At 46.6% G+C, this 26,125-nt stretch overlaps 1 protein-coding gene across 1 annotated transcript; it reads right to left on the bottom strand.

Annotated features, from left to right (window-relative positions):
• On the bottom strand, positions 1-25,754 carry LOC149333347 (uncharacterized). Its single transcript, XM_089557708.1, has 5 exons — positions 25,688-25,754; positions 20,834-20,998; positions 11,435-11,505; positions 10,895-11,033; positions 1-77 (listed from the first exon to the last, which is right to left on the bottom strand). The coding sequence occupies exons 1-5, from the start codon at positions 25,752-25,754 to the stop codon at positions 1-3; spliced, it is 519 nt and encodes a 172-aa protein (XP_089413834.1).
• Positions 25,755-26,125: the final 371 nt, after the last annotated feature.

Raw genomic sequence — 26,125 nt, 5'->3', positions numbered from 1 at the left:
TCATTCGCTCTGCGGGCGGACGACCACTTCCTTCTGCGTTGTACGTTCTCCCCGCTGGTCGTCGTTTTCCTTCATTGCTGCAATAGAAGAAAAGAAGGCGAAAGGGTTACAACACCTGAAAAGTGTTCACACATTTTGTGGCAAAAAGTAACTACCCAATGGGACAAAAGACCTCATTAAATGCGTAGCGACTGCACGACCAACCTGCCTAAAACTGATGTTCAAAAGTTTGCTAATTGGTCCAGATGAACGCGTTAACTAGAGAGAGTGATGAGAATGTTAGCGACTCCATCGAGCATCTACCAGGCATGATCAGTTCGTTTTAATTTCGAAGAAATTTGTTTCGTCTTCAAAGCTCTGTCTTCTTCATACTTGGACGCTCGGCATATGCGCTCGATATGTTCTGCAATGGAACTGCAGAGGCTACCGCAAAAAGCAGGCCCTTTTAAAACAATATATAAACACACAACTGACACCTCCTGATGTAATTGCGCTCCAAGAGACTGGAATCAAGCCGACCTTACAAGGGTACGAGGTTTACGAGAGTCAAAACGAAGGTAAAGCGGCCGTCCTAGTCAGCAAAACCATTACCGCCATCAGGCACGATACCATCGCCGACACCGACATCGAGCACGCGCTTGTTGAAATTATTCCGAAAAAGCGACAGGGAAGCAGCACGTTCTTACTTAACGTGTACAGCCCGCCGAGACAAAGAAAAGCCAAACTCTTCGAACTGTTCTATGGAGCGCACAAGCTGGCCAAAAAAAATGCACTCATCATCGTAGGAGATTTCAACGCCATGGACAGGAGTTGGGGATACCAGAAACAAGACATCAAGGGAAGAACATTAGTGGAAGTAGCGGAGTACTTTGGCTGCAGTCTAATCACAGATCCTGCGACCCCCACGAGAATCGGAAATAGCGTGAGCACGGACACATGCCCGGACCTCACCTTCGTAAGGAAGAGCAGGGAGTCACAGTGGGAAAACATGATGGAAAATCTAGGCAGCGATCACTTTATCCTCCGGACACGAATAGCATCCGACACCATAAGACGCCAGATTGGACAGGCGAAAATCACTGACTGGAACGCGTTTCGCGGGGCTTGCAACAAATCTGAAGGCGGTATCCAATCACTGGAGGAATGGAGCGGCATGCTGAGAGAAACGCGACAACGATGCACAAAAAGTCTAAGGAGAACGACAGCAACGCCTGAAGTAGACGCCCACCTCCTCAGACTATGGGAAGCGAGACGCAGTCTCACCAAAAGATGGCGGAAGCAAAAACACAACTGGAAACTAAAACTAAAGATAGCAGAAATTACGGCAAAGGCGGAAGAATATGCGATGCAACTCGCGAAACAAAATTGGGACCAACTCAGCGACTCGCTTAGGGGAACTCTAGGCACGGCCAGAACCTGGAATCTCTTAAGAGCACTAATCGATCCGACCAAAATAAAATCAGAAAACAATAAAGCCATCCACAGGTTCATCCACTCCTTCGAGGGATCAGACATCACCCTACTGGAGAAGGCACGGGAAAAATGTTTCGGCGATCACAACCCCCCGCGATACCAAGGAACGTATCGAGGAGCCGAAAACGAGAAACTCGACCGCCCCATAACTGTGGAAGAGGTTTACGCGGCCATAAGAAACACCACCAGAAACACGGCAGCCGGAGCGGACAGAATCGACAACGCCCTAATCCGCAACCTGAGCGACGACCTCATACAAGAGCTCGTCAGCTTTCTTAGCAAACATTGGGAGGCGGAGACGGTTCCCGAAGATTGGAAACACGCCGAAGTAATAATGATACCTAAACCTGGTAAAAAGCTACAAATTGAAAACCTCAGGCCCATATCACTCACGTCGTGCCTTGGCAAACTTTACGAACGGGTGGTAACTTTAAGACTGCAAAATTACATGGAAGACAACGACTGTGTACCACATACCATGTTCGGCTTCAGAGCGAAGCTCTCGACGCAGGACGTTCTCCTCCAAATACAAGAAGATGTCCTGCGAAACTTACCTCGGACGGGAGAAAATGTCATAATGGCCCTGGACATCAAAGGGGCATTCGATAACGTCAGCCACGAAGCGATCCTTACGGGCCTAGACAAGCTGGATTGCGGGCGCAGAATCCACGGCTTCGTCAAAGCCTTCCTGTCCGACAGAACTGCCACCATCGGCATAGGAGACCTTCGATCGGACAAAATTCGCACTCCAAATAAGAGAACACCCCAAGGGTCAGTTATCTCCCCCTTACTTTTCAACATAGCTATGATAGGCCTAGCTCGAAAACTAGAGAACATCGAAGGCATCAGGCATGCAATGTATGCTGACGATATAACAGTCTGGACAAACACGGGTTGTCTCGGAGAGAAGGAAGAAAGGCTACAGCAAGCGGCCTCTTGTGTAGAGCAATACCTCGCAGAAAGAGGACTCGCATGCTCGACCGAGAAATCGGAACTGCTGAGAGTCTGGAGAGGCAAGCAAAACCGGACCGTCCCAACCAACGAGGACCTAAAACTCAACGTCTACCTTGACGGGACACCCATCCCCGAAAAGACAACAATAAGAATTTTAGGCATGTGGGTTCAATCCAACCAGCGCAGTACTCACACTTTTACCCTGCTCAAAGCAACAACACTACAAGTCTCACGCATGATCACCCGCATCACCAACAGGCGACATGGCATGCGTGAAGAGGACACACTCAAACTAGTCAGAAGCCTTGTAGTTAGTAGAATCACGTACAGCCTACCCTACCAGTGCCTCAACAAAAACGAAATACAACAAGCGGATGCCCTGCTACGCAAAGCGTATAAGACAGCGCTCCGACTTCCGCGCAACACGTCAACCGAAAAACTCATGGCCCTGGGATTACATAACACCTTTGAGGAGCTACGAGAGGCGCAGCTTGAGTCGCAAAAACTCAGGCTGTTGCAGACAACGACTGGAAGAGCGCTCCTGCAGAGGCTCGGATACCGTGAGCAGATGCGAGAAATGACGAGGACGGCAACGATCCCCGACGAGCTTCGCAAGACCCTCAAGGTAGCGCCAATACCAAAAAACATGGATCCCAACCTCCATCGAGGCAGAAGAGAAGCGAGGGCCGACTTCATCGAAAGAACATACGCTCCTCAAGCCACGACCGTGTATGCAGACGCGTCTTGGACAGGAGGAGACACCAAAATCGCTGTGGCGGCGGTGGTCGATTCGTCTTTACGCGAAATGACCAGCGCGTCTCTCCGAGGCTGCACAGCTGCAGAGTCCGAGGAAGTAGCCGTTGCTCTAGCGGTGGCGGAGGGCTATAGAACCGGGCGGTCGCTAACAATACTCACCGACTCTCAAACAGCCTGCCGAAATTACATGAATGGCAGGATAGGTCGTCACGCGCTCCGTATACTCCTCGCAGCGAGCGACAGAATTAAAAACCAGGAAGAACAAAGCGACAAGATCCCACACAAAATTGTGTGGGTACCGGGGCACACGGGGGTGGCAGGGAACCAAGAGGCCGACAGGATAGCTCGAGGATACATTACTTTCCGAGCATCCGATGAGCCCGCGGAACTCGCGCCAGCACCCAGGGATTACTCGGCGATACTACAAAACTACAGAGGCAGAAGATTGCGGTATCCCCCACCGCACAAATCTCTCAGCAGAGAGGAAGCTGTCACTTGGAGACAATTACAAACAGGCTCTTTCCCAAACCTACATATACTAAACAAAATGCACCCTACCATATACGCGGACAAATGTCCCTGGTGCGACGGAAAACCTACTCTCTATCACATCACATGGGCCTGCCAAAAGATAGACGTGGTCCCCAAAATACAAAACCCGAGTGCGGAGCAGTGGGAGACTCTGCTGTCCAGCGACCGCTGTGAAGACCAAGAAGGTCTGGTACAGCGAGCTCAACGGGCGGCAGTGGCCAGCGGAGCCCTGGACTGAGGGCAACCGACCACTGATTAGAGGCGGACGACTTCGACAGAGAAGACTCCTGGGGGTAAAATCAAGGAGAAAACGTCTCTGAAGATGCTCCCAAACCGCAGGAAAAAGGACTAGAGTAAAATAAAGTTTTTCCTTCCTTCCTTCCTTCCTTCCTTCCTTCCTTCCTTCCTTCCTTCCTTCCTTCCTTCCTTCCTTCCTTCCTTCCTTAACGAGTGTCTTCAAGACATAATATTCTAAATATAGTGAAGGGGAAATACCCTAATGAAAGTAAATTGTTTGCGGGGGGTTATTGATTTTTACTGCTTTACTGATTCAGTCAGCAATTATGTCAGCTAATATCTTCTACACAAACATTAGGCTATAATAAGCCAATGACAAGATACCAGCCTTCTCGTTAGTATTTTCAACCAGTTATTCGTGGCTGTGGCAGAGCTAAAGCTTGAGGCTTAAGGGCACGCGGTAACAAGCATCTCCAGCTTCCGTCCGCCGTTTGTCACTAAATATATGATCATATCTCCCATGACATTTTTTGCATCAGCATGTCTCAAAAGAAGTTAGTAAACGCGAACAAAGAATAACTATTAGGATCCCCCCTCGTACAAGTATAGTAGACTATTATCAGTTCCGGCCAACATTTAATATCTCGTGACAGTGAGGGGGAGATTTCCAAATTTTTATAAGTTTGTTGAAGCACCACGGTTGCACAGCAAAGTTGTCAACTTTCCCGGGGATAAATTGCCGAAATTCCATGCGCTCCCAATAATACCACGCCGTGACTCAGCACCCCCTCCAAATCTAGAGTTTTAATACTTTTGACTTCTCCCACCTGAGCTTATTACGACATCAAATAACAGCTTCTGGCCACGAGCAAGCGTTAATACATGCTAAACACGTAAACGGCAACTCCTTTTGTTTCCTTACTTCCAAAGCATGTTTTAATTGAACATTTTCCAAAAAGCTAATACATATTCAACTAGGATCATGCCCCCTACCTTAATACACAGAGGTTTTGATTTTAAAACAATTTTACCTATCATTTGGCGTGCCATTTTTTATGTGTTTTATAGGTATTCTTTTTTTATAATTTCAACGCACTTAACAATCTCCACATCTGTGAATATTGCGGGTTGTATACAACGATTTGATAGTGTTAATGTCGTGGCCATTCACGTGGACGCAGCTTGTAAAGGAGTTAATTTTCAAGCAGTTATAATGACCAGTCGCTACAGCTGCAACTTGCGGGCACGCTCTCTGCAAGAACCCATTTTGCGTAGGCCAAAGTAAAGAGTAAAACTGCTGGATAACCATTTCCCCGTCGCAGAGGCAACCAATGGCCTATGCACCACAGGATCATCGTGAATAAATTTTTGCACGAGACGAGGCTTACCGCAGTGATCGTCGGCATATTGTCAGTACTAGAGTTCGACCTCTCACTCTGCACTAATATATCAATGATCAATCTATGTGGCCTTCCGTGTAGACACCAGTGAAGCGCAGAAAAACCAAGCAGGAGTGACGACCGTGACGGCTAGAGGTACAGATCTCTGTCAAGTGTATGAAAGCTCGCTAGTATGGCTTTCAGTTGCCGGTGATTGGACGGACTCACTCGTGGAAGGAACGGTATCGTTGTTCGGAGTTGACGTGTCTGGCTCGTCGGTAGGCGGGGCTGGCGTAGTCCGTCTGCGGTTTGGTATATGGTAGCCGTCATGTGAAGGCGGTGGCCAGTCATAATCGGGGTCATTGGTCCTCGGGCCCGGATGGGAGAATCCGGCTGTTGAGAGAAAAGTTTTTTGTTTACTTCTTCCCTGAATTTAGAGCCCCGAAAGACAAGACGAAGTTTTGCCTTAGGGAGCATATACCTCAGATAGACAAGCCACTCGGCTGCTAGCCACTATCCTGAACATGCAGCGCTGGCAGACGAGGGACAAAGGAGAGACGACACACACAGGGCGCTGAACTAACAACTTTTATTTGGAAGGAGGGCGATCCGCACGTTTTATATCGTACCCAAAAACCCGTGATTGTAAGGCACATGCGCAAGTCAAGGCAACTAACAATATAACCAAAGAAAACAGGGTAAGCGCGCAGGCGCGTGTTGACCCACACAGTGCAGAAGAAAAACAACAAAAAAAAACAAAAAACAAAAACCCAAGAAGGATTCAGTCATTCTGGTCGGCCAGGTGCCAGGTACACCCCTGATGACACAAACAGCAAAGATAGGCAGTGAAGGGGGCAAGGGGAAAGACATAATAACAACACCTGGTGAAAAAAGGGAGATACACGCGCCAAGGAGTCCTGTGCAGCTTGGTGATGACAGAGATAAAAAGATAAAAAAGATAAAATGTAAAAGGCAACGATGCGAAAGACATTACAATCTCTGAAGACGGTGTGAAGACGCACTAAAAAGGAATGAACCGAAAGGGTGGTTGAAATGGAGGAAGAATTGATAGTCTAAAAGCATGCGATGAAAGCCAACCGAACAAACACGGCCTAAAAAGATGCGATGCAAGCCAACAAGGAACATGTTCAGGATGTCAAACCAACTTGCCCAGCAACACACCCTGCTAGCCACTAATACCGCTGGAGAAAATGATTTATTCTGAGTTGTTTCGCACGGATTGCTGAATGAACGGCTAACAGTCCTGGGAGCGTGAGTTGGCAGTATGAATAAACAGAGCGCCTTCACAGGGATTCCACTGTGCGATTGCGATGCGACAGCGTTTGGAGAGTTGATGGAGCCCCTGGAAGTAGCGTCACGTCAGTTTTCGTGACGTCATCTCCTCCAGCCAGTGGATGAAATTTATGACCGATGGCGTATCTTGGCCACGTGGGGCTTTTAATGCTACAGCTACAAAAGTCTGTTCGACTAGTACACTCAGTATTTCCAGTACACAGAACTGATCACACTCAAGAGAAAGAAAAACTTTTCCGCTGGAACCACCCTATAACATGCAGGGCTTCGGTGTGGAGCTCGGTGCGACGTATTCGTGCGTGTAGGCGTACTGGTTTTTTTACCTGGGACCCTATACGTGATTTAGGCGAGCGCTGTTTTTGAAATGTGAATTTTGGACCATTTTTTTTGTGACAATCACAGTACTGAGGAATGGAAAGCACAGTTCCAGTTCTATATGAAGACAATAAAAAGCAGCGATTGCAGGTGTAAATAATTAAAATATCTCGTTTTTTCACCCAAAAAGGTTCCAAGTTTTTTTCAGAATTCGTTCACTGCCATTGTTTAAACATTAAATTGCATTAAATATTAAGCCAGGTATCAAGACACCGCAGCCATAGAAATCCGTAGGAGACCACTGAGAGCCATTGGAAACTGTAATCCGTAAACTGTATGATTAATCATCTTAAATATGGGGACTTTTGCCTTTTAAACACTATCAGCCGCAAGGATATTGGAGAAACACCAGTGGATAAAACGGGACGAAAAAAAATGGCTGAGGCTTAACTTGGTTAAGCCTGGAGAATGCGAAGCGTCATCGTGTCGCGTAATTTGGAGGCGCACAACCACAGCGACGGCGTGAGGAGGTGGGCCCCCGTTTCTCCACTGTCGTGACGTCATCGTGTCACGTGGTGTGACGTCATGTATCACGTGATTTCGAGGCGCACAACCACAGCGACGGCGCGAGGTGGGCCCCCGTTTCTCCACTGTCGTGACGTCATCGTGTCACGTGGTGTGACGTCATGAATCACGTGATTTGGAGGCGCACAACCACAGCGACGGCGCGAGGTGGGCCCCCGTTTCTCTACTGTCGTGACTTCATCGTGTCACGTGGTGTGACGTCATGTATCACGTGATTTGGAGGCGCACAACCACGGTGAAGGGCTGAAGTGGTAGCTAAAGTAGTATGCTTCGCATAAAAATGAGGCGACACAAACATTATTCGTCTCGTTTCCTGCGCTGTTTTGTAGCGACAGCTATACTACTGTAGCTACGCCAGCTGCTTTGCCTCTTCAGCACGGTCGCACTTTCGCCGTGGTTGCACCGATGTTGAGCCGAGTGTGGAACAGTGGGAGAGGATGCTATCCACCGACGTCCTGAAAGTCCAGCAAGGACTACTGAGGCGTGCACGCAGAGCAGCTACCTTCAGCGGAGCCCTGGACTAGGGGAACGGACCCTGATGATGAGATGGAAGACTCCATCCGAAGCCGCAAAATAAACATTGTAAAATAGAGCAAATAAGCGTTTCCCCCCACATCGCTGCTTAGCAACCGCCGCGGTGGACACCTGAACCGCACCGTACAGAAAGGAAGGAAGTGGGAGTGAAAGAAGAAAGAGAAAGAGGGGCCGTAATAAAGAAAATAATTGTATTGAAGGAAAGGAAATTAAGCTGTAACTGTCTCGCATATCTGGGTGGGCACGGATGTGGACACCCGTTATCCGTTTGTAGGGGAAGGGAGGAAGTGGGAGTGAAAGAAAAAACAAAAAGAAGGGCAGTAATGAAGAAAATGAATTTGAGGAAAGGATATTACGCAGTAACTGTCTCACATCTCCGTGGACACCCGCCATCCGTTTGATGACGTCAGAGATTCCCCAAGTAAATCATCAGTAGTGTTACATCGCTTCTGCCGGGTATGAAGTACTCGGCTCCGGCGGATATCCTCGACAGAGAGCAGGCCACCACGCTCAGACGACTACAAACAGACACCTACCCAAGCAGAGCCATGTATCACAAAATGTGGCCGAACAGATACGCGCAAGAGTGCGTGTGGTGTGGGGGCTACGCCACAACGTACCACGCCACCTGGGGCTGCGAAAAAAGCCCTTTACTACCAAAGGTAAATAGCCCTAGTCTAGAGCAGTGGGAGGCTCTCCTGGCTGACTCCGACCCGAGCACACAGCTTATGCTGGTGACGAGGGCCAAGGCAGCGGCGGAGGCCAACGGTATCCTGGACTAGGGAAGACCGACCACTGTAGCTCCACATCTATCTATCCCCATCCCCCTACTCCCTAACTCTTCCTTTTGAAAAAATAAAAATAAATGTTTTTACTACTACTACTATTACATCGCTTAACCACATTGAAGGCTAAGCGTAGTCATGGCCTGTAGCTCGCTAATTAATGACGCAGTAATTCTCTGTCATATCGGTGGACACCTGAACCGCACCGTACAGGAAGGGAGGAAGTGGGAGCGAAAGAAACAGGAAGAGGGACCGTAATGAAGAAAAAGAAAATTGCATTTGAGGAAAGGAAATTACGTAGTAACTGCCTCGCATATCTCGGTGGACACCCGTCAACCGTTTGTAAGGAAGTGGGAGTGAAAGAAGAAACAGAAAGAGGGGCCGTAATGAAAAAAATGAATTTGAGGAAAGGAAAACTGTGAATCCATGTGCAGGGACGAAGATGAAGACTGAACGTCCAGTGAAACACAGCGGCGAAAGACTGCGCAATTCGACTCGGCGAGTTCCACTCGGCCAGCTGTAGCTACCGCGTCACTCGAGGTTTAACCAGAGCTAAACAACAGCCAATTTTTTTTTCAATAGGGATCCATACCGACCATACCGGCTCACCATTGTCCTACAAGATTATTGCGGCACTAGTTCGAAGCAGTCCGAGATTTCTTATAACCAGCCAAAACAGAGTGTGGGCTAACTTGCGCCCACAAAGAACTGATCGACACGGCGGTCGTCGTATAGAATCCCATCCACACTCACATCAAAACTCGCAAGGAATCATCGAGATAAGGCGCGAAAGAAAGAACAAGGAATAAAGTGCAAGCAGTTGAGCATGGCAGCGATTATTGGAGATAAGTCTGGTCGCATCTCGCGTCACAAGAAAATGATAAAGCAGCGTGCCAGTGGCTTGGAGCGTGAACTAACACTACAAAGGTTCGTACTGCAAAGAATCGTAATGAAGCCAAGAGTTACGGAAAGCCTGAAACCCATAAAAGAATATCTTTTTTTTTGCAGCTGGTAAATGAAAAAAAAAATGCCCCTAAGCGTCCCTTGGTTTCCATGACTATTGGCTTCCATGAAACGTGTCATAACAAGCCCCCCATCTCCTTACTCTGGTCGGCTGAATAGCTTAATTAAGCTAGTCAGTTACTGATTTGAAGAGTCTCCATTGGAACGTTAAGGAAAAAACAGCGAAAAGGGAAACAAGACAAGTGCTATTGTCTTCGCGTCCGTCGCATACGGCGGCGTAGTCGGACAGACCCTGTCGATACAAGGAAACCCGAACCTGTCTGCAAGGCTGAAGAAATGCCGCTGAATTGGCCCTACTCATCCGGCCGAGACTTTTTCAAAACGTCTGCCTTACGGAGCATCCGACGCGCCCTAAAAGGTGCGAATAACCAGATTGAAAAAAGCAGCTCTTCGCAGTTCCGAATTTATTGCTGTAGAGTGTAGTGGATATCACATAAATGGTCGCGAATGTTTCGCTGCCTTTGTTCCATGCAGGAAACAACGAAGCATTTGGATTGAAAACTAACTAGGCCTTTCTGCCTAAATTTTCTGGTACAATTCGGCGTAGAACCTCGCGAACCATAGAAGGGTGATGGCTCGGTATTTTGGGTAATTCACATGAGGTCCACAGTGCAAAACGATGGAACGAAGCAAAAGCGCTAAACTTCCACTAGACGCCTTATTTAGCGCACACCTTTATACCTTATAAAGGTTTATGGCACCTGTGAGTGCCAAATAAAGCGTTTAGTGGAAGTTCAGCGATTGTCTCTTGTCCCATGGTTGTCTCTTCTCCTGGCTGCATTTATTTTCACCTAAGGCGGACTTCGGAAGAGTTAATTTTTGCTATTTATTAAGACCGTACGCATAAGGACGTAATAGCACCAAGTTTTCTGGTGATGTTATAGCATGCTGAAAAAGAACGAAGTCCTCTGGTCCCAAGAAGTCCGCACAACGTCCCTGATAAAGTGATAGCTATAATGGGAGAGAAACTTCGGGACTTTTCGCCAACAGAAACCGCATGGCACTCACCGAGAGAGTCGATAATCAGGTAGGAAAAGATTCCCGCAATGAAGAGGACGCAGATGGCACCCACGATGAGCCGCTTCTTGATACTGGTCTCCTTGGCCTCGTGCTGCTCGAGTCTGCGATGCACAACAAGCTTGGGATGCTCAGAATGAAGCAAGGAGAAACAACGTCAGACTACTACCGAGTCGAAGTTTTCAACCCTTAAGAATAGAACAAATATATTTGAGAGAAAAAACTGGCGCCAATCAATATTTTAATTCTGCCCAACGTTCCGGGAACAACTCGGTCCCTTTTTCAGGGGTGGCTAAAGTGTGCCAGCAGCAGCGGGATTCTGCTTTCCCTCTCCCTTTGTTAGCACGTGGCGTAGTCTAATAACGTACGTGGAGGGGAGCGTTCCTGGAGTCCTATTCATCGCAGCCTTCGCGAGCCGGATGTGGCATGACTCCACATGTCGCCTCTTGAACAGGTTTGGCTCCACTGCCAAGACGCACACCTCCTCGAAGGCTATGCGGTGGTCGGCGAAGGCTATGCGGTGGAACAGACCTCCGTCTGTTCTTCCTCCTTCTCAGTAGTAGTAGTACGCGTCCGCGGGTGGTCGTCATCTGACTTCGCTGCTGCAATGGATAGAAAATTTATAAATAGACGCCGGCACCTGCGACAATACGACTGCCTTTTATAGCAAAAATAAATAGGCGAAGGGACTGAGAGCAAGATTACAAGAGAAGCAGCTGCTGGCGCAACCTGCCCGAAAGCCAACATGGCTCAGTACCACTATTTCCGAAGCAAAATGCTCAAAGCTTAGGGAATTCACCCTAAATATTATTCTAAACAGGTAGGGTGTAGAAATATTTGTGACTGCGCCAGCAGACTCCGAACCACACAAAGGTTATATCACTCGTAAAAGGAATTGTCTTCTTTAAAGTCTTTAAAGTTTTTAAAGCCCTTTCTTCTTTTATCTGAAACATCCTGGATAGAAATTCGCCTTTCAGGGTTATCAGGCATAGTTCGATCAACGATATTTTCCTGGGTAAAGTGGCTCGAAGGAAATTACAGCCTGAATGCCTGGATGACTCCAGTGAACGTCGTTTCCATTCAGTCAGCAATTATATCGATGAGCGGCTTCTCGCCTCATAAGGTTGGTTTGGTTTATTGGGGTTTAACGTCCCAAAGCGATTGAGGCTATGACAGCGATATAACTAGAAAAATACGAATGGGGTGTAGCGCATTTCGCAGGGGCTCTCAGATCATGAATGAGAGTTTACCAATATCCCTCAATGGAATAGTAGATAACTGATGTACCTTATCAGTATTGACCTATGGGGAGAATGTGGGGGCTAACGAAAAAGGTGGAACTTAAGTACAAACCAGGGAGAAACGGAAAGAAATATTACAGGTCTAACGTTAAGAGAAAAGAAAGCAGAATGGGTCAAGGAAACTGCACGGATTAACGACGTCCTATTCAAAATCAAGAAGAAGGAATGGGCTTGCGCAGGGATGGTGTAATATATAATGATTCCACCGGGAACCACAATTCCTTTTGTGAATGTCTCGCCTTTCGCCATTGGCTGACGCGACGCCACGCCCCAGTCTACAGCCAATTAGCAAAACTGAACGCGGTGCGCGGCGTCGTTTAAGTCAGTGATGAAGGGCGGGAAATTCAAAAATGACGTAGAACCAGTGGCGGAATTGCTGTCTTATACTTGCTCAGTGCATGTAACGCAAAGGCAAGGTAACCGATGGTCATTAAGGGTAACGGACCGGATTCCAAGAGAAGGCAAGCAGAGCAGGGGCTGGCAGAAAATTTGATGGGCGGATGAGAGTAAGAGGTTTGCTGGGAAGGACCGGGTTAATGGAGAGGTATAGGAGAGGCCTTTATCTTGCAGTGGGAGTAGTCAGGCTAATGATGCTGATTACGGTGATCCTGTCTTCTGGTAGCTTAGTGTTGGTACCATATTACGTCTTTGATAAAGTTGAGGTTCTCAGAATGTCTGCTCAGAGGTTTAGAAGCTTTCCAGGTATATGTTATCCGTTTTCAAATAGTATGCAGTTATTCGATCGTACAGTTGTTTTCTTTATTCCTCGCTTCTTCGGTTACACTATGATATTTCGTTATATTTTTAGTATAAGCGCTGAAGTGTTTATTTTGGGCTTGAGTAGAAATTAGCACAGAGTGCTTCTACTGATTCCCTCAGCCTTAAAAACATGGGCCTGAAGTTCTATAGAAAGTGGAGGTTTTGGCTGTTAGCGGCTGTCCACGCCTTCTTATGGCGGTGATTCAAACCACTCTTCGGCGCATATGGCTGTCCGTGGTTGGCTAACGCCTTCAATGAATATAAAACTGCAAGACAACCACTGTGTCGGCTGACTTAAAAACAATCCAATAAAGGCTATACGGCTAAATAACTGCGTAGACGAAGCTGTGGTTACTTGAAAGGGCAACTAACCCACAACTAGTACGTCAAGTAAAGCATTATTCGTAAACAACGCAAATATCCGGGTGTTTTGCAAGGAGCGTTCCAACATGGGAAAGGAAAATTTTTGTCCTCCTCAATATTTATTTTAAACAATAACAATTCAACGATTATTCTGTCGGGTCCTCTAAGGGCACGTTGTGTCTAGATTCTTTTACTATCTCGGCTGTACTTATTTTCATGTGTACCGTCTATGTAAACTGAAGGCGCAGCAAATCTGCGCATTTTAGACTCTTTAGATGGCTCGTGCACACATTTCAAGTAAATGAAAATATGTTTCCGTTCTTTGTTTTTTGAGCATGTTTCTTCTAGAGATTGTGTTGAGCATGTTCCTTCTAGAGATTAAAAATAAACACACAATATTCGCAGCCATAACAGAGTGACTGTAAAGACCCCGGAGTGAAATTTGTAAAACATTTTCTGCGTTTATTTCTCATTAATGGCTAGATATATTTCTGTACATAAACTACCAATGTAAGCGCAACATATCACGTGACATAAGCTACTTTTATGCGTTGCATAGATGGATTTGACCGGGTTCTGATGCAGTCCGCAAACGAGGACGCAGCGTCTGTGCGGGTTATGGCCTAAGCAGCAACAATACCTACTCGCTACCTTTGCAAAGTAGTAAAGCTGAGATCTGGGCAAGTTGGTATGCATTCATACTGGTGAACAGCGCGAAAAAGGCGGGACAACGGCAAGACAAGCGCTGTTGAAAAGGGTCGTGAAAATCAAAAACTATGTCACATGGGAAGTAATGTATGCTAATTCCTTGTTGTTAAGTGCCAGCGCTTATCTTGTCGTTGTCCCGCCTTTTTTGCGCTGTTCACCAGTATCTTTGCAAAGTAGGCGCATAGTCAGTTAATGATGAACAAACTTTGGCGTAGGTCTATTTAAACAATAATGCTTTAGGCGGATCTATTGACCGCTCGTAAAGACAAGCCATGCACTAAGCGCCGCAGAACGATGTAAGATATATTTTGCACAAGAAAGGGCTTGACTGAAGCGAGGAATCGTCCACACTGGCCATGCAGGCGTTCATCCGATACTTTGCAATTGTTTACCTAACGTGTTTGGAAAAAGAGTTCCTGCTTTCTTCGGGCACTACAAATGCTAAACTAAGTCAGGATGTCCTATATTAAACGCACAAATATGACGAGCTAAGATAGACCTGCCAGCACCTGATAGGCTCTTAATGCCAGCCCAGTCGCAGGAGGCATTTTTGCTACGGGAGCTGGCGTCCACCATGCCCTTCGTAGTGAGCGAGCACGCTACAAGGGTTCACGAAGATTTCTTTATACACCTGACTATGAAAAGCAAGCATGACGCTGAAGACGCCACCGGCAGACCTATGTTTTGGCCCTGTTGTGAACGCGTACCAGGTAGAAAGAAAAAAGCAGATGCGCTAGAGGCTTCTCTTTATTTTTTTGACCCGTAGGTCTAAAAACTGTAGCCCCAATCAAATAAATCAGGGGAAGATGTGGGCTTGGTCGCTAATAGAGCGACGGAGTCATGCGGATGTAGTATTTTCGAGTTATGGCGAATCGCGACTGTCGCCAAGTTCCACTGTCTCTGTGATCGAAGCGTTGCCTTTAATGCCAAAAAACTCGGAAAGCCCATTGAGAGCGCACTTCGCAGCCTTTATTTAGGTCTTTATTGAGCACATACATCGCTTTAGTGGCTTCAGAGTGTTCATGCGCTAAAAGAAGACGTGTGAAAAATATAATAGTGCGACTACCTTCAAAGTTTAGCGTCGCTTGCAATGACTGGAAATTTTTTCGTCCTCGTTCATGACTGTGAGATATCGTTTCTTGAAGATCATGGTTGATTGTAACATCGTATCAGTGTTGTTGGCGTCGATCATGCGTGCTCCTGGTTTTTTGTAGGGTATATTTTTTCGTGTTTCGTGCAATAAACCTTCAGTTGCTAGTCAGTGCCTGTTCCGTCGTCTTCTTTTCTTGTGTCCCTGTTCCTGCGCTGTTTCTTTCTCAAGATGTATCGACTAGCTCAACTTGCCGTTTTACTGAAGTCCATTTCTTACCCTCAGTAGGATAGCATTTTAGTCTCAGATGCGTAACCAAAATTTTTCCTCCACATCTGCATACGGTACAGCGTAAGGGCAAAGCGGCTTCATAGGAAAAGTGAGGCGTGAGCAACAGCGTTCCAGTTCACCTCAGAGAGAGTTATTTATGTGCACTGCAGAGGGATGGTGACATTCTTGCATGCGGTTCACGTGGGCGCCTGATCTAGGAGGGCTTGGCGCAAATGCTTTCATCGGACGGGGAGTGGTAAAATACCCGTCAATCCTTCAATTCGCCCGGGGAGCCTTTCCTGCATTTTTTTCCACTTCTTGCGTACCGCTGGGCGGCGTCCTCTCTCTGTTCTTTCTTTGATTTATATCAGTGATGTTGTAAACACAATGTCCGATGGTGTGCAAATACGCCTGTTTGTTGACCGCTGCTTTGAGTAGCGGCAAATGACTTCCACCAGCGGTCAAGCTCACCTTAACACATAATTGAATAACATACTGAGACGCTGCCGTAACTGGAGGATAGCTATTAACGCCTACCTACGCATTGCTTACGAAAGAATTTCCCCTCTCTATTTCACGTAACAGTTAGGCCAAGTGCCATTGATGGAAGTCACTAATTGTAAGTACTTAGGCTAGACACTCACCAGTCGTTTACCTTAGAAACGTCATATTAAAAATATATCTCGTTTCGCCTTGGCTAAACCATTCTTCCTCAGGCATAAACTTCAACAACCACCAAGCAGCGTTAGGCTTCTTGCTCACCTATCACTGATTAGCCCGGATTTCGAGCATGCTCGCTTAGGAAGGAACCAATGAGATAAATTTGAAGAAATTCAGATAAAAGCAGTAAGGTTTTTTATTATAAAATCCCACAGTCCGATTTCAGAACTGACCTGATGAAAACTAATGAAATTCCACAGTTAGAAGTTATAAGAAAATTCCAGCTTCAATTTCTTATCCCGCTCAGTAACCATGCATTTGCAATTGATCCTGCACCATGCCTGTCAATCTTTGCAACATGATACACTCGGCACCATCACCGTCAGTCATTACCTCTACTTTGCGCGAACAGATGCTTTCAAGTTTTCATTTTTTTTTTCCGCACACGATGGCATTATGAAACAACATGGTGCTATCATAGCCCTGGATACCAGTGCTTTGCTTTGTATTTCACCCATGCTTAGATTGCTTAAAGCTCACAGTATTGCGCAAATAAATAAGGTTTTGAGTGCTTCTTTTGCACCCTTTTCACACGAGCATTTATATACCTGGGCGAAACCAACACAGATGCCGGCGCCTTTCAGCATCAATTGGTTACTGCGCGCGAAGCGCTGAGCGATGCAAACCATTCCAAGGCTGACGTAGTGGGCTCAGCGTTGCTTCGGTCTCGCCCTCTGGAATTCTCTCCGCTCACCGACGAGCCATTATAAGATGCTTTATCTCTTCTTACATTCTTCAAGCACACGTCGGCACGCAATGCGTGCCTACCGAAGATTCATTCCCACTATATAAACCACTACTTGAAGCGGTCCCAACCAAGAATCTTGTGTCAAGCCTCGGAGTAACTCGAGTAAGCTCGGGTAAGTTCGGAGGAGCGCCACGCCTGGTGTAGCCAATTGGAGGGTGGCCTTGAAAAACGTGGCATGGCAACAGGCCATGCAGAAATAAAATAAATATTGCCGTGAAAGGGTTCCATACCCACGGCAGCGCGAGCAGATCAGATGAGCTTAACCACAATAAGAGCTTAACCTGAGGGTAAAATCGCTGCCAGACGTGCCGACGACCCAGCAAAGCAAAATCTTGAGCCAACCAGGCTAAACACATGCTAGAGTACGGCCACTTAGCTTAACTGCGCTAAAACCGTACTACATTCTTTTTATCTCTAACCTTAGGGCCTCATGAGAGGAATTGTGTCTCTATCCACGTTTGGATCGATACTGCAACGTTACTGTACATGTTCTTTTATTTCTATGGATTTATAATGGATTCACCGCGAACGCCACATGTGTGACTATCAATAAAGCGGAGAGTTGAGCTAGTTGGTACTTAGTGCTAGGAAAAAAAAACAGCGCTGAGACGAGGGACAAGGAAAGAAGAAGACAACAGGACAAAGGAGAAGACAGAGGGACAACAGAGGGACAAGATAACAACAGCGATGTGTGACTATCTTGGTTAAATTCCTTGGTTAAAGCCCTGACACCATAATTTCTTTCCATATAGCTGTCAGTACATCGTACCTACGCATCGCTTCACCCTTTCTCCCAGGTAGCGTTTTCGTCTTTTCCCATGCACCGGGTGTTTCAGCGAATACTTTAAAAATAAAAAAAATTATCCTTAGAGTAAAATTACCGGTTTTGCAGTATGGTATTTCCAGGCCTGGCAGACAGTAGAAAACCGGTGAATCATCTAAAGTACTAAGCTGGTCAACTAAATTCTACAAATTAGCTGTTTTACTATTAGAGCTAGACGCATGGTTGCAAATAGAGTTGCGTTAGTTGTTGCTGTCGTCTACATCATACGTATCAGCTTATAGTGGTTGGGACCCTGAAACAAATTTTGTTGGGTCCCTGAAGTTGTGTGCTTCTATTACATGTTTTATGCTAAATAATTGCTTTCTTACTTCACTTTACTTTATAACCAGTCGTTAGTAACAGGCAAACCAGTTTTTAGAATTTCAAAAAACGCGATTGCCCTTGGCGCTGTGGCTCGACAAAATTTGCCTTTTTCGACTAGTTACGTGCCCTGAAAGGGTTGCTTTTCTTGCATGCTTCCAAAATCGCAAGTATTTTCGAACGATGCAGAAAAACTTAGTCGAGCCGCAGCGGTGAGGGTAATCGCGTTTGTGAAATTATAAAAACTTGCAATTAGGTACAAGTCCCTAATTGCAACTAGGCGCCTAAAAAGGTAATTATTAAAAATTAGTTGATCAGTTTACTGCCAAAGGCGATTCACCGTTTTTCTGCTGTCCGCCAACACTTGTAATACTCTGCTGCGAAAGCCATAAATTTAGCCCAAAAAGCCTATTTCTGAAAATTTTTGAAAGTGCTCGTTGAGACATCCGGTATATCTGTCCTTCGCTTACCCATACCACACGATATAAGTACTCGGCCAGCCTGGGCACATCATGCTTGTTTTTTTACTGTAAGCTCTAAATCTGTGAATATCTCACCTAATGGAGAGATACCTAATATCTAACCTTGTGGCTTGATTGACTTGTTCGCCCACCCTGCCTGGACTCAGTGTCCGCACTGTTTTGTAAATCAATAAAAAATAAAAATAAAAAGTAAACCCCACAACATGTCCTTCTCCTCCGCAAATGTTAACCACGTATGTAAATCTTGGCGGCTATTTTCTCAGGGTACAATATTGCAAGCATACATTAAACCTGGCAACATCTACTCTGCGACAATTAGACCTAATTGGTACGACAGATAAAACGCAGATTACTTCCTTGCAGCCTTTTTTTTATATTTATCTGGTAAACAGTTAACAGGAGTGGTGATAACGTTCAACTCTCCCTAAGTCTTTTGTTTGCCTCGACTGCTGACGGTCTTATCCCTTCGAATGCAATTTCAACTTTATTACCTTTGTACATTTGATTTACAAATTATGAAAACTTATGACCAAACCTTCATCGCTGAGCATGCCCAAAAGAGCTCCCTGCTGCATTGTCGTACGAAGTTGTTATGTCTAGGAAGGCTAAGTACCGAGGCCTGTTTTCCGGCTTAGCTATTTCTATGCACTGTGTAAGTACGAACAGGCGCCTAAGCACGAATCTAGGCGCCTGCCGCTTCTGAACCCGTTATGATGTTCTCCCAGTATCTTACTTTTTTTCATGTCTGGTTTTTAAATTCTCTGCCTGTATTGGCAGCCTGCCTGTAAAAGCAGTTATACTAACCGGTCTGAAGGATTTTACTCTGGCCCTATCTTGTTTCTCATTATAGACCAAGTTGATTCTACCTTGTCGCTATCTGTCCGGAATTTGCTTATTCGAGATGACGTTTGCAATGTGTTTAACAGCGTTTCCCTGTTCCTTAAACCAAGCTCTTCAATCACGTTGATTTAAAATTCCTCGATTCCTGCGGTAGTGCATTCAGATATATTGCCTTCTGCCTTCTTTCAGTCAGGTTTGTTTAATTAGTAGCTCCTTTTCATTACACTGGTCTGTGATGCATTTCCGCTCATGTAGATTATCCAATAGTCCACCGTAAATGCGTTAGTTAAGACTAATTTAGTGTATTTCAAAGCGCCGTCGCCCTCTAAAGAATTTCCTTCAGCACACTGTAGCAGTTCCTTCTTCCTCTGTTGCCTTTACCCAGAGATGTTGTATGCATATTTGCAGAATTTTTCAGCCTTACCTTCAGTTACATACCGAACCTCAGCCGTCCAGCGATCAGTGGACTGCTTTATTTTGCCATGGACGAGGATTTCTGCTCGAGGTTTGTTTTGTCGACAAGATTCCCGTTTTATGTCTGATACATCGGGAGAAAGCTGCGCCTCCTTTGCCTTTATTTTCTCCCGAAGCCAGGCGTCATCGTTCGATTGCCTCTTTATTTCCGTATTCCACAAGCTTGGCGCCTTCCTGTTTAGGTTCTAATGGTTAGCCATTTTTATTTGTTCCATTTTTTTGACAGATGAGTCGTTCTAACTGATTGTAAACCGCTCTTGTATTGGGTTCTATATTGCTTTCTCAGCGCCTGCTGCTTTTAACGCATTTTGCACCTCATTTAAATCCCGTTCCTTTTGGGGTTTCCTTCTCAATTTCTTGCATTCCCCTTTTGATCGGGGGTCCTATCAGCAGGCTATTACGTTTTTGATCACTTAGCAAACTATATTCCCTTCTTCCGCTACGTGGCTAGTTGCGAGCTTTCTATATATTTCCCGCGACCTTAGGCAATGGCCAATGGTCGTCTGAATATTGTGGGATTTCCACGTAATTTATTCTTCACATTGAGACGTTACTACGTATAACTAGGTTGCGCTGCTCACAGAATTCAAAGACTACGTTCCCAATACAATCTATATATATCCCTCAATAGACTATCCCCACATCCTACAATAAACGATGGGTCACCTAGATCCCTCAGATGTGCTTAGGAGAGACCGTATACGACTATTTGTTCTTAAGTGCTGTCCTATTTATTACAATTTCGCTCTCACTATGGCTCCTTGCATGTTCATGCAACTTACACGTTAAATTTATTTTTGATGGTTTTCTTCTCAATCTATCTAGCGTCCATTTAGTTGGGCTTGGCCTCCATCTTTAGACTTGCTTCATCTCTGCCACCTGATCAAGTTAAGCGCCTTCTATTGGATGTGCTGAGAAGCGCCACCAGGATGAAGTACCAAGTGGACTACTCGTATTATCCCTCGTGAATTCTGGTGTGTATTTCGCCCGGTAGTTTCGCACTTCATTGGGTGGTGGTATGAAAGGCTCACTGGAGGAAGGCACGGTATTGTTGTTCGGAGCTGCCGTCTCTGGCTCTTCGGTAGGTGGCGGTGGAGGCGTTCGCCGCCCGTCGCGATGACCGTATCCCCCTTGGTAAGGCGGTGGCGTATCTTCTTCGTGCTGACCGGGCTCCGGACCAGGACGGGAGCCGCCAGCTACTCGGAGAAACGTGTTAATCTTAATCTCCTTCTTTCGGAATTTTTAGCGCACCGCGTCGCTAAGACCAAATTCTAACCGTATCAGCGCGTTACTTCGTTAGACAAACGACACGACAACGGGTCGCAGCGGTCGAATTAAAACAAAATTCGCATTCAGATATTTTACAGAAACAATTCCATGGCACGAAGAGCAGGAAGCGCGAGTAGGTCGTCTGAATGCAAAGGCAAAGCTCCTCAATGTGATCGCTACGCGAAACACCCAATAAGAATGAAACTGCCCTGCACTCTTGGGCACCCTGTGGACGTAGAGTGAATGGAGAACAGGATGAAGTGCCCAGATGCGTATTTACATAATCAACATGAATAATGAACAGCAGACGGCTTCGCTGTTTTGTTGGGCCACGTAATTACAATGAACATTAAAAGAGAAGGCGTGCCTTCAAGTGTAAAAAATAAAATGTCTGTCCTCTGATTCGGATGTAAGTCAAGCCGGCGCGGAGAGAGTAGCCTGCTTGGCTCACTCTGGAAACCATTTGACCATCGCCGCCGTACGATTGCCAGCCAGGCTTATAACAGGCAAACACCCAAATGAGTCACGCATTGCTGCTCAGAGGCACTGGTGATGCGGCCCGATGATGTGCCTGTGTTTTCCAGAGCCTTTGTGCGCTCCATCCTCATAGACACACCAAAGAAACGTTCGCATGCTCGGGCACGGCAGCAAAATGCGCCCAAAGCCGTTCACGATGAGGGGAATGAATCCGTCTCTATGGGCCAAAACGAACGAGCTCGGACCGATACACACGACCGAGACTGATGCGAACAGCGTAGATGACAGCATCTACGACTCGTCTTCTGCTGTGTGGTGAACGTCAGCCAAGGAGCGAGCTTCTTAGAGAAGCTATCAAACGTAGAGCTATTGAACATTCCTTTGGCGGATTTAAAACAGATAACAGATTGGCCGCCACGTCACTTGCTGTGCGACCACGTCCGGTATGCGAGCTAGACTGTTGGTTCTTTGTTGCTAGGGAGCCTGAATAGACTTCTAGCTCGAGCCAGCCATGCTGTTGAAAACTATGTCCCTTCTTATTTGCTTGCACGCATCAAGGCCGAGTACCTTACTGTACCGGCGTGGCAGCCTTATTTAAGATATAAATTTAGAAGCCCCATATCGACCGTGCCGCGCTGAACAGTGTATGGCTTCCGAGATGCAGGATAGCTCACTTCGGCAACAGGCGACCACCACCTTCGGTACCAATTTATGAACAGCACGGGGTCTCGTGGGAAAAACTGAGCTATTTTTTTTTATTGAAGAACGCACTATTCATAACACTTATCCACTTTTTCTCAGTTGCCAGCTCGGAAACGACGAGTACCTCCTGTTAAGGCGAAGACAATATCGCTTCCTATTGGCTTTTTCGGCTTCAAATTGGTGTGTAGAGAATTCACGGCCCATGGTTGCATATGGTTAAAGGGCAACTTTTCGGGTTTATTTTGCTACTGAGATTGCCTATTTATTTTCATGAAACATGAAAAATAGGTTCAGTTCCTGTGATAATTGTTCCAGCGAGTCAGACAGGCGTGAGGTATTTTCATTTCGCCAACACAGACTTTGATGGAGTTCAACGTTTTGCGGCGTAGTTATTAAAACGACCGCGACACTGAATTTTCTCCCACAAATTTTTTATTACACATTGTATTCTATGCTTTTAATTACAATTCCCAGAAATTAGAGTTTAAGAACGTCATTTTAAGAGTAATGTGTTTCGTTTCTTTTGTAATCAGCTGCCCTGGCAACGTTACATCACTGACGTGTTAACAGAATACTCTAAATAGACATCTGGAAAAGACAGGCGAAATAGGAAAGCAAAGCCAGGCAGCTATTTTTTTGTGAAGTTGGCTCGCTGAATATGTAAATTGTCTGTAAATATGTCTACGCCAACGCTACCGTCCACGCTGTACGCACGCACGCGCCTTACCGACCCTACCTGACGGAGACCACGCTAACTCCGATCAGCTTTTGCTGAATAATGCACTAAGCCATATTTGTCTCTGCAGTTTCCGAGCATCCTCTTTCAAGCATATTTTAAAGATTACTGCCGCAAAGCCACGCTAATTGGTGAAAAATTCAGGGGAATCTCGAAGGTGGAGTAGACTGTGTAATAGGGGCGTAATTATTCATTGGCATCCACCCAAGCACAACCATACGGCTGCTAAGGAAAGCCATACAGCTTCCTCAGAAACTCTGAGGAAGGTGCATAGCTTTTCTTGGTAGCCGTATAGCTGCGTTTGTGTACATGCACATCGCCAATTTCCCCCTTTCAACAAACCGAAGCTACTGTTTTCACTTCTGAGCTATATATTGACGCTCATTGTACACTCATGCATGAAGCACGAATACTACTGCTATCATGCATCGAAGGAACAAGAGTCGTATGGACTCTAAGTTTGTATCCCGGAACGCAGATGACGCAGTGGCGGGTATATTCTCATGACGTCGCACAAGCTTTCCAGAATGTCGGTTGCAACAGAGCCCGCCTAGGGCACTAGCGCTTCCGCACTCGTATAACACGCTCTTAATTTGGCAACTGAAACACAAATCTGCAGAATGTCGTACACCCAGGGGATGGTCGGTTTTGAGACAAAACTTCGGGCTATGAGGTGCTACCGTTGAAGTACCACCGCATAACGGTAATTGGTCAGTACGCAGTGCCACTATGCATACCGTCATTGCAACGAGACATCCTGAGTGGTGATAATGAACTGACGTCACATAAGCTTTACTAAAGAGGAAAAAAAATTATGGCTGAGGCTTAGCTAAGGTTAAGCCTAGTCAGATGCGAAGCATATTGGTGGCTAGGCTTGGTAATACACGGCTTTCCTTGGTTGCCTACTTGGTCATTTTAATACAACCACTAGAAGCCTTCGTCGTGGGGGAAGACAACGGCATGGCTACAGCGGAACGCCGACTAACCCCGAGACGCGCGTTGGGTGAGCGCCTGGATTGCCACGGAAGCCGCGTCTGCCTGCCCGGTGGAGCGAGCGTTTCACCTACACCGAGTGTGAACGCGCGTTCGAAATGCGCGGGAATGCCGCTCGAGGACATTCCGGCGTCTGTGCGATGGCATCGTGACGATGACGTCACGGTGTCACGTGGCGTGACGGCTAGGGGTCCCACGGCGACGGCGCGAGGTGGAGGCCGCCTCTCTCAGCCGATGTCACGTGGTGTGACGTCACGGTGTCACGTGGTGTGACGTCTAGGGGTCCCACGCCGACGGTGTGAGTGGTAGCTCTAGCAATATGCTTCGCATAAAAAATTATCTGCGGTTCAACTGCTGCTGAACCTGGTTGCAGAGCGAAAGCTATGGCGCATCGGCTTAGCGTCTGTAACGTTGAGTGCGTTGCAGACACTGGATAGGCAGCGCACCAAACCTGCCACCCTGCGGCCTATTGCAGCAGTGCCGCGTGTCTGTCACAACGTTGTCAGTGCTAACGCGTATAGCCCACATCTCTCTCTCTCATCACCCCACGTACCTATAAACGTGATTCAGGCGTACACTGACCCAGGGAGCCACTTATGCGCACTTCCTTTCTTTAAAACCATCGCAGTCTAAAACGTTGTCAACGCCAACGCCAATGAACACAATGAACGCCGACGGCCTATGGCTTCAGTTCCGCGATTCTGGCACAACGCTGTCAATGCTAGCGCATGCAGCGCACATCTGTCACTACCGCCGCATAGGTTAAAGAACGACTGAGGTGTGCACTGTTTCAAGAGGGCAGTTATGCGCCTTTCCTTGCTTTCCGAGTCCCCGCTGCATTGGTTTCCTGGCTTAAAGCGCGACTGAAGTGTCCACTGCCCCAGGGAGCCAGTTATGAGCCTTTCCTTTGCTTTCGAAGCTCAAGGTCATTTGAAGGTTAAAACTAGGCACACGGCGGTCGAAACACGAGGTTCCTTAGTAAAGCTTTCGCTTGAAAACGTGGTCACCGTCACTACACCGACGAATGGGCAAAGGCTCCACCCATATTTTTCTACTTAACTAGTTCCTGTGTACATGCTGCGGCAAGCTTATCGCCGCAAACCTCCTGACCTCATCCGCCCACCCGACTTTCTGTGGACTCCAGCTACGCTTGCCTTGTCATGCAATCCAGCCATTTACGTTTATCGACCACGGTATTCTTGCTTGCGAATTACATGCCCTGCCTATGCCCATTTCTTCTGCTTAATTTCGGCTAAAGATAGGAAGACGAACAGGAAAATAACAATTTATAAATACGTACCAATTTAAAAAGAGTGATAAAGAGTATTACGTTCTTCACCGCGAACAGCTGCCCATGAACTGCGTGTAACACTGTGGTAACTAACCTGCAAGTCTTTATTCTACCTTTATGATGCCGTAAAGGCAGCAAGTCTTTCGGTCTCGGATCATCGCTTTGACAACGAAAGAAGATGGCAAGGCGATTAAATTCTCTGTAATCGCTCTGGCGCAGGGGTCGCAATGAATTGTTCTCTGCAGAAGCGCTGTGAACTAAGCGCAAAGATCCGCGCACTACCTCTCCATACGGAATAACCGCGCGCGCACTGTTCAACAAGGTGGGCACATATACGCCCCCCCCCCCCTCCCTCCCTTTCGCTTGCCCCGTAAATAAAGGTATTATTATAAGAGACATAGCCTGCGGCGAACTCACCGAGGGCGTCGAGGATTAGGTAGGAAAAGATTGCCGCGAGGAAGAGGACGCAGAGGGATCCCACCATGAGCCTGCGTTTGATGCTGCTGTCCTCGGCAGCGTGCTCCTCCAGTCTGCAAGGCGCCGTGTTGGAAGGAAGCTCAGAAAGGCGCAAACTCGGGCCACATCGGTATGCCACTGAAGCAGAGTTGAGCACATTGAAAAGCGTAGCGCATGCTTAGCGTTATGCAGGCACCCTTAAAAGCGACGTGCAATTTTCTTTTATTGAATTAAGGGGCTCACTTTTATACAATGTAAGGAACACCATAGATAAATATCACAACTGTCCTTCGCATTTACATATCTATTTTATTTATTAATACTGCCAGTCCCTGTTTAAGGGATTTTTACAGGAGTGGGTTGTGTCCGCAGACAAAGCAGTCGACCAGGCATAAACAC

Source organism: Amblyomma mixtum, chromosome 8 (genome assembly GCF_055824585.1).
Source record: "Amblyomma mixtum isolate Tamu chromosome 8, ASM5582458v1, whole genome shotgun sequence".
NCBI lineage: Eukaryota > Metazoa > Arthropoda > Arachnida > Ixodida > Ixodidae > Amblyomma > Amblyomma mixtum.
The sequence above is the reverse complement of the archived record's forward strand: the minus strand, read 5'-3'. Positions and strand labels throughout refer to the sequence as shown.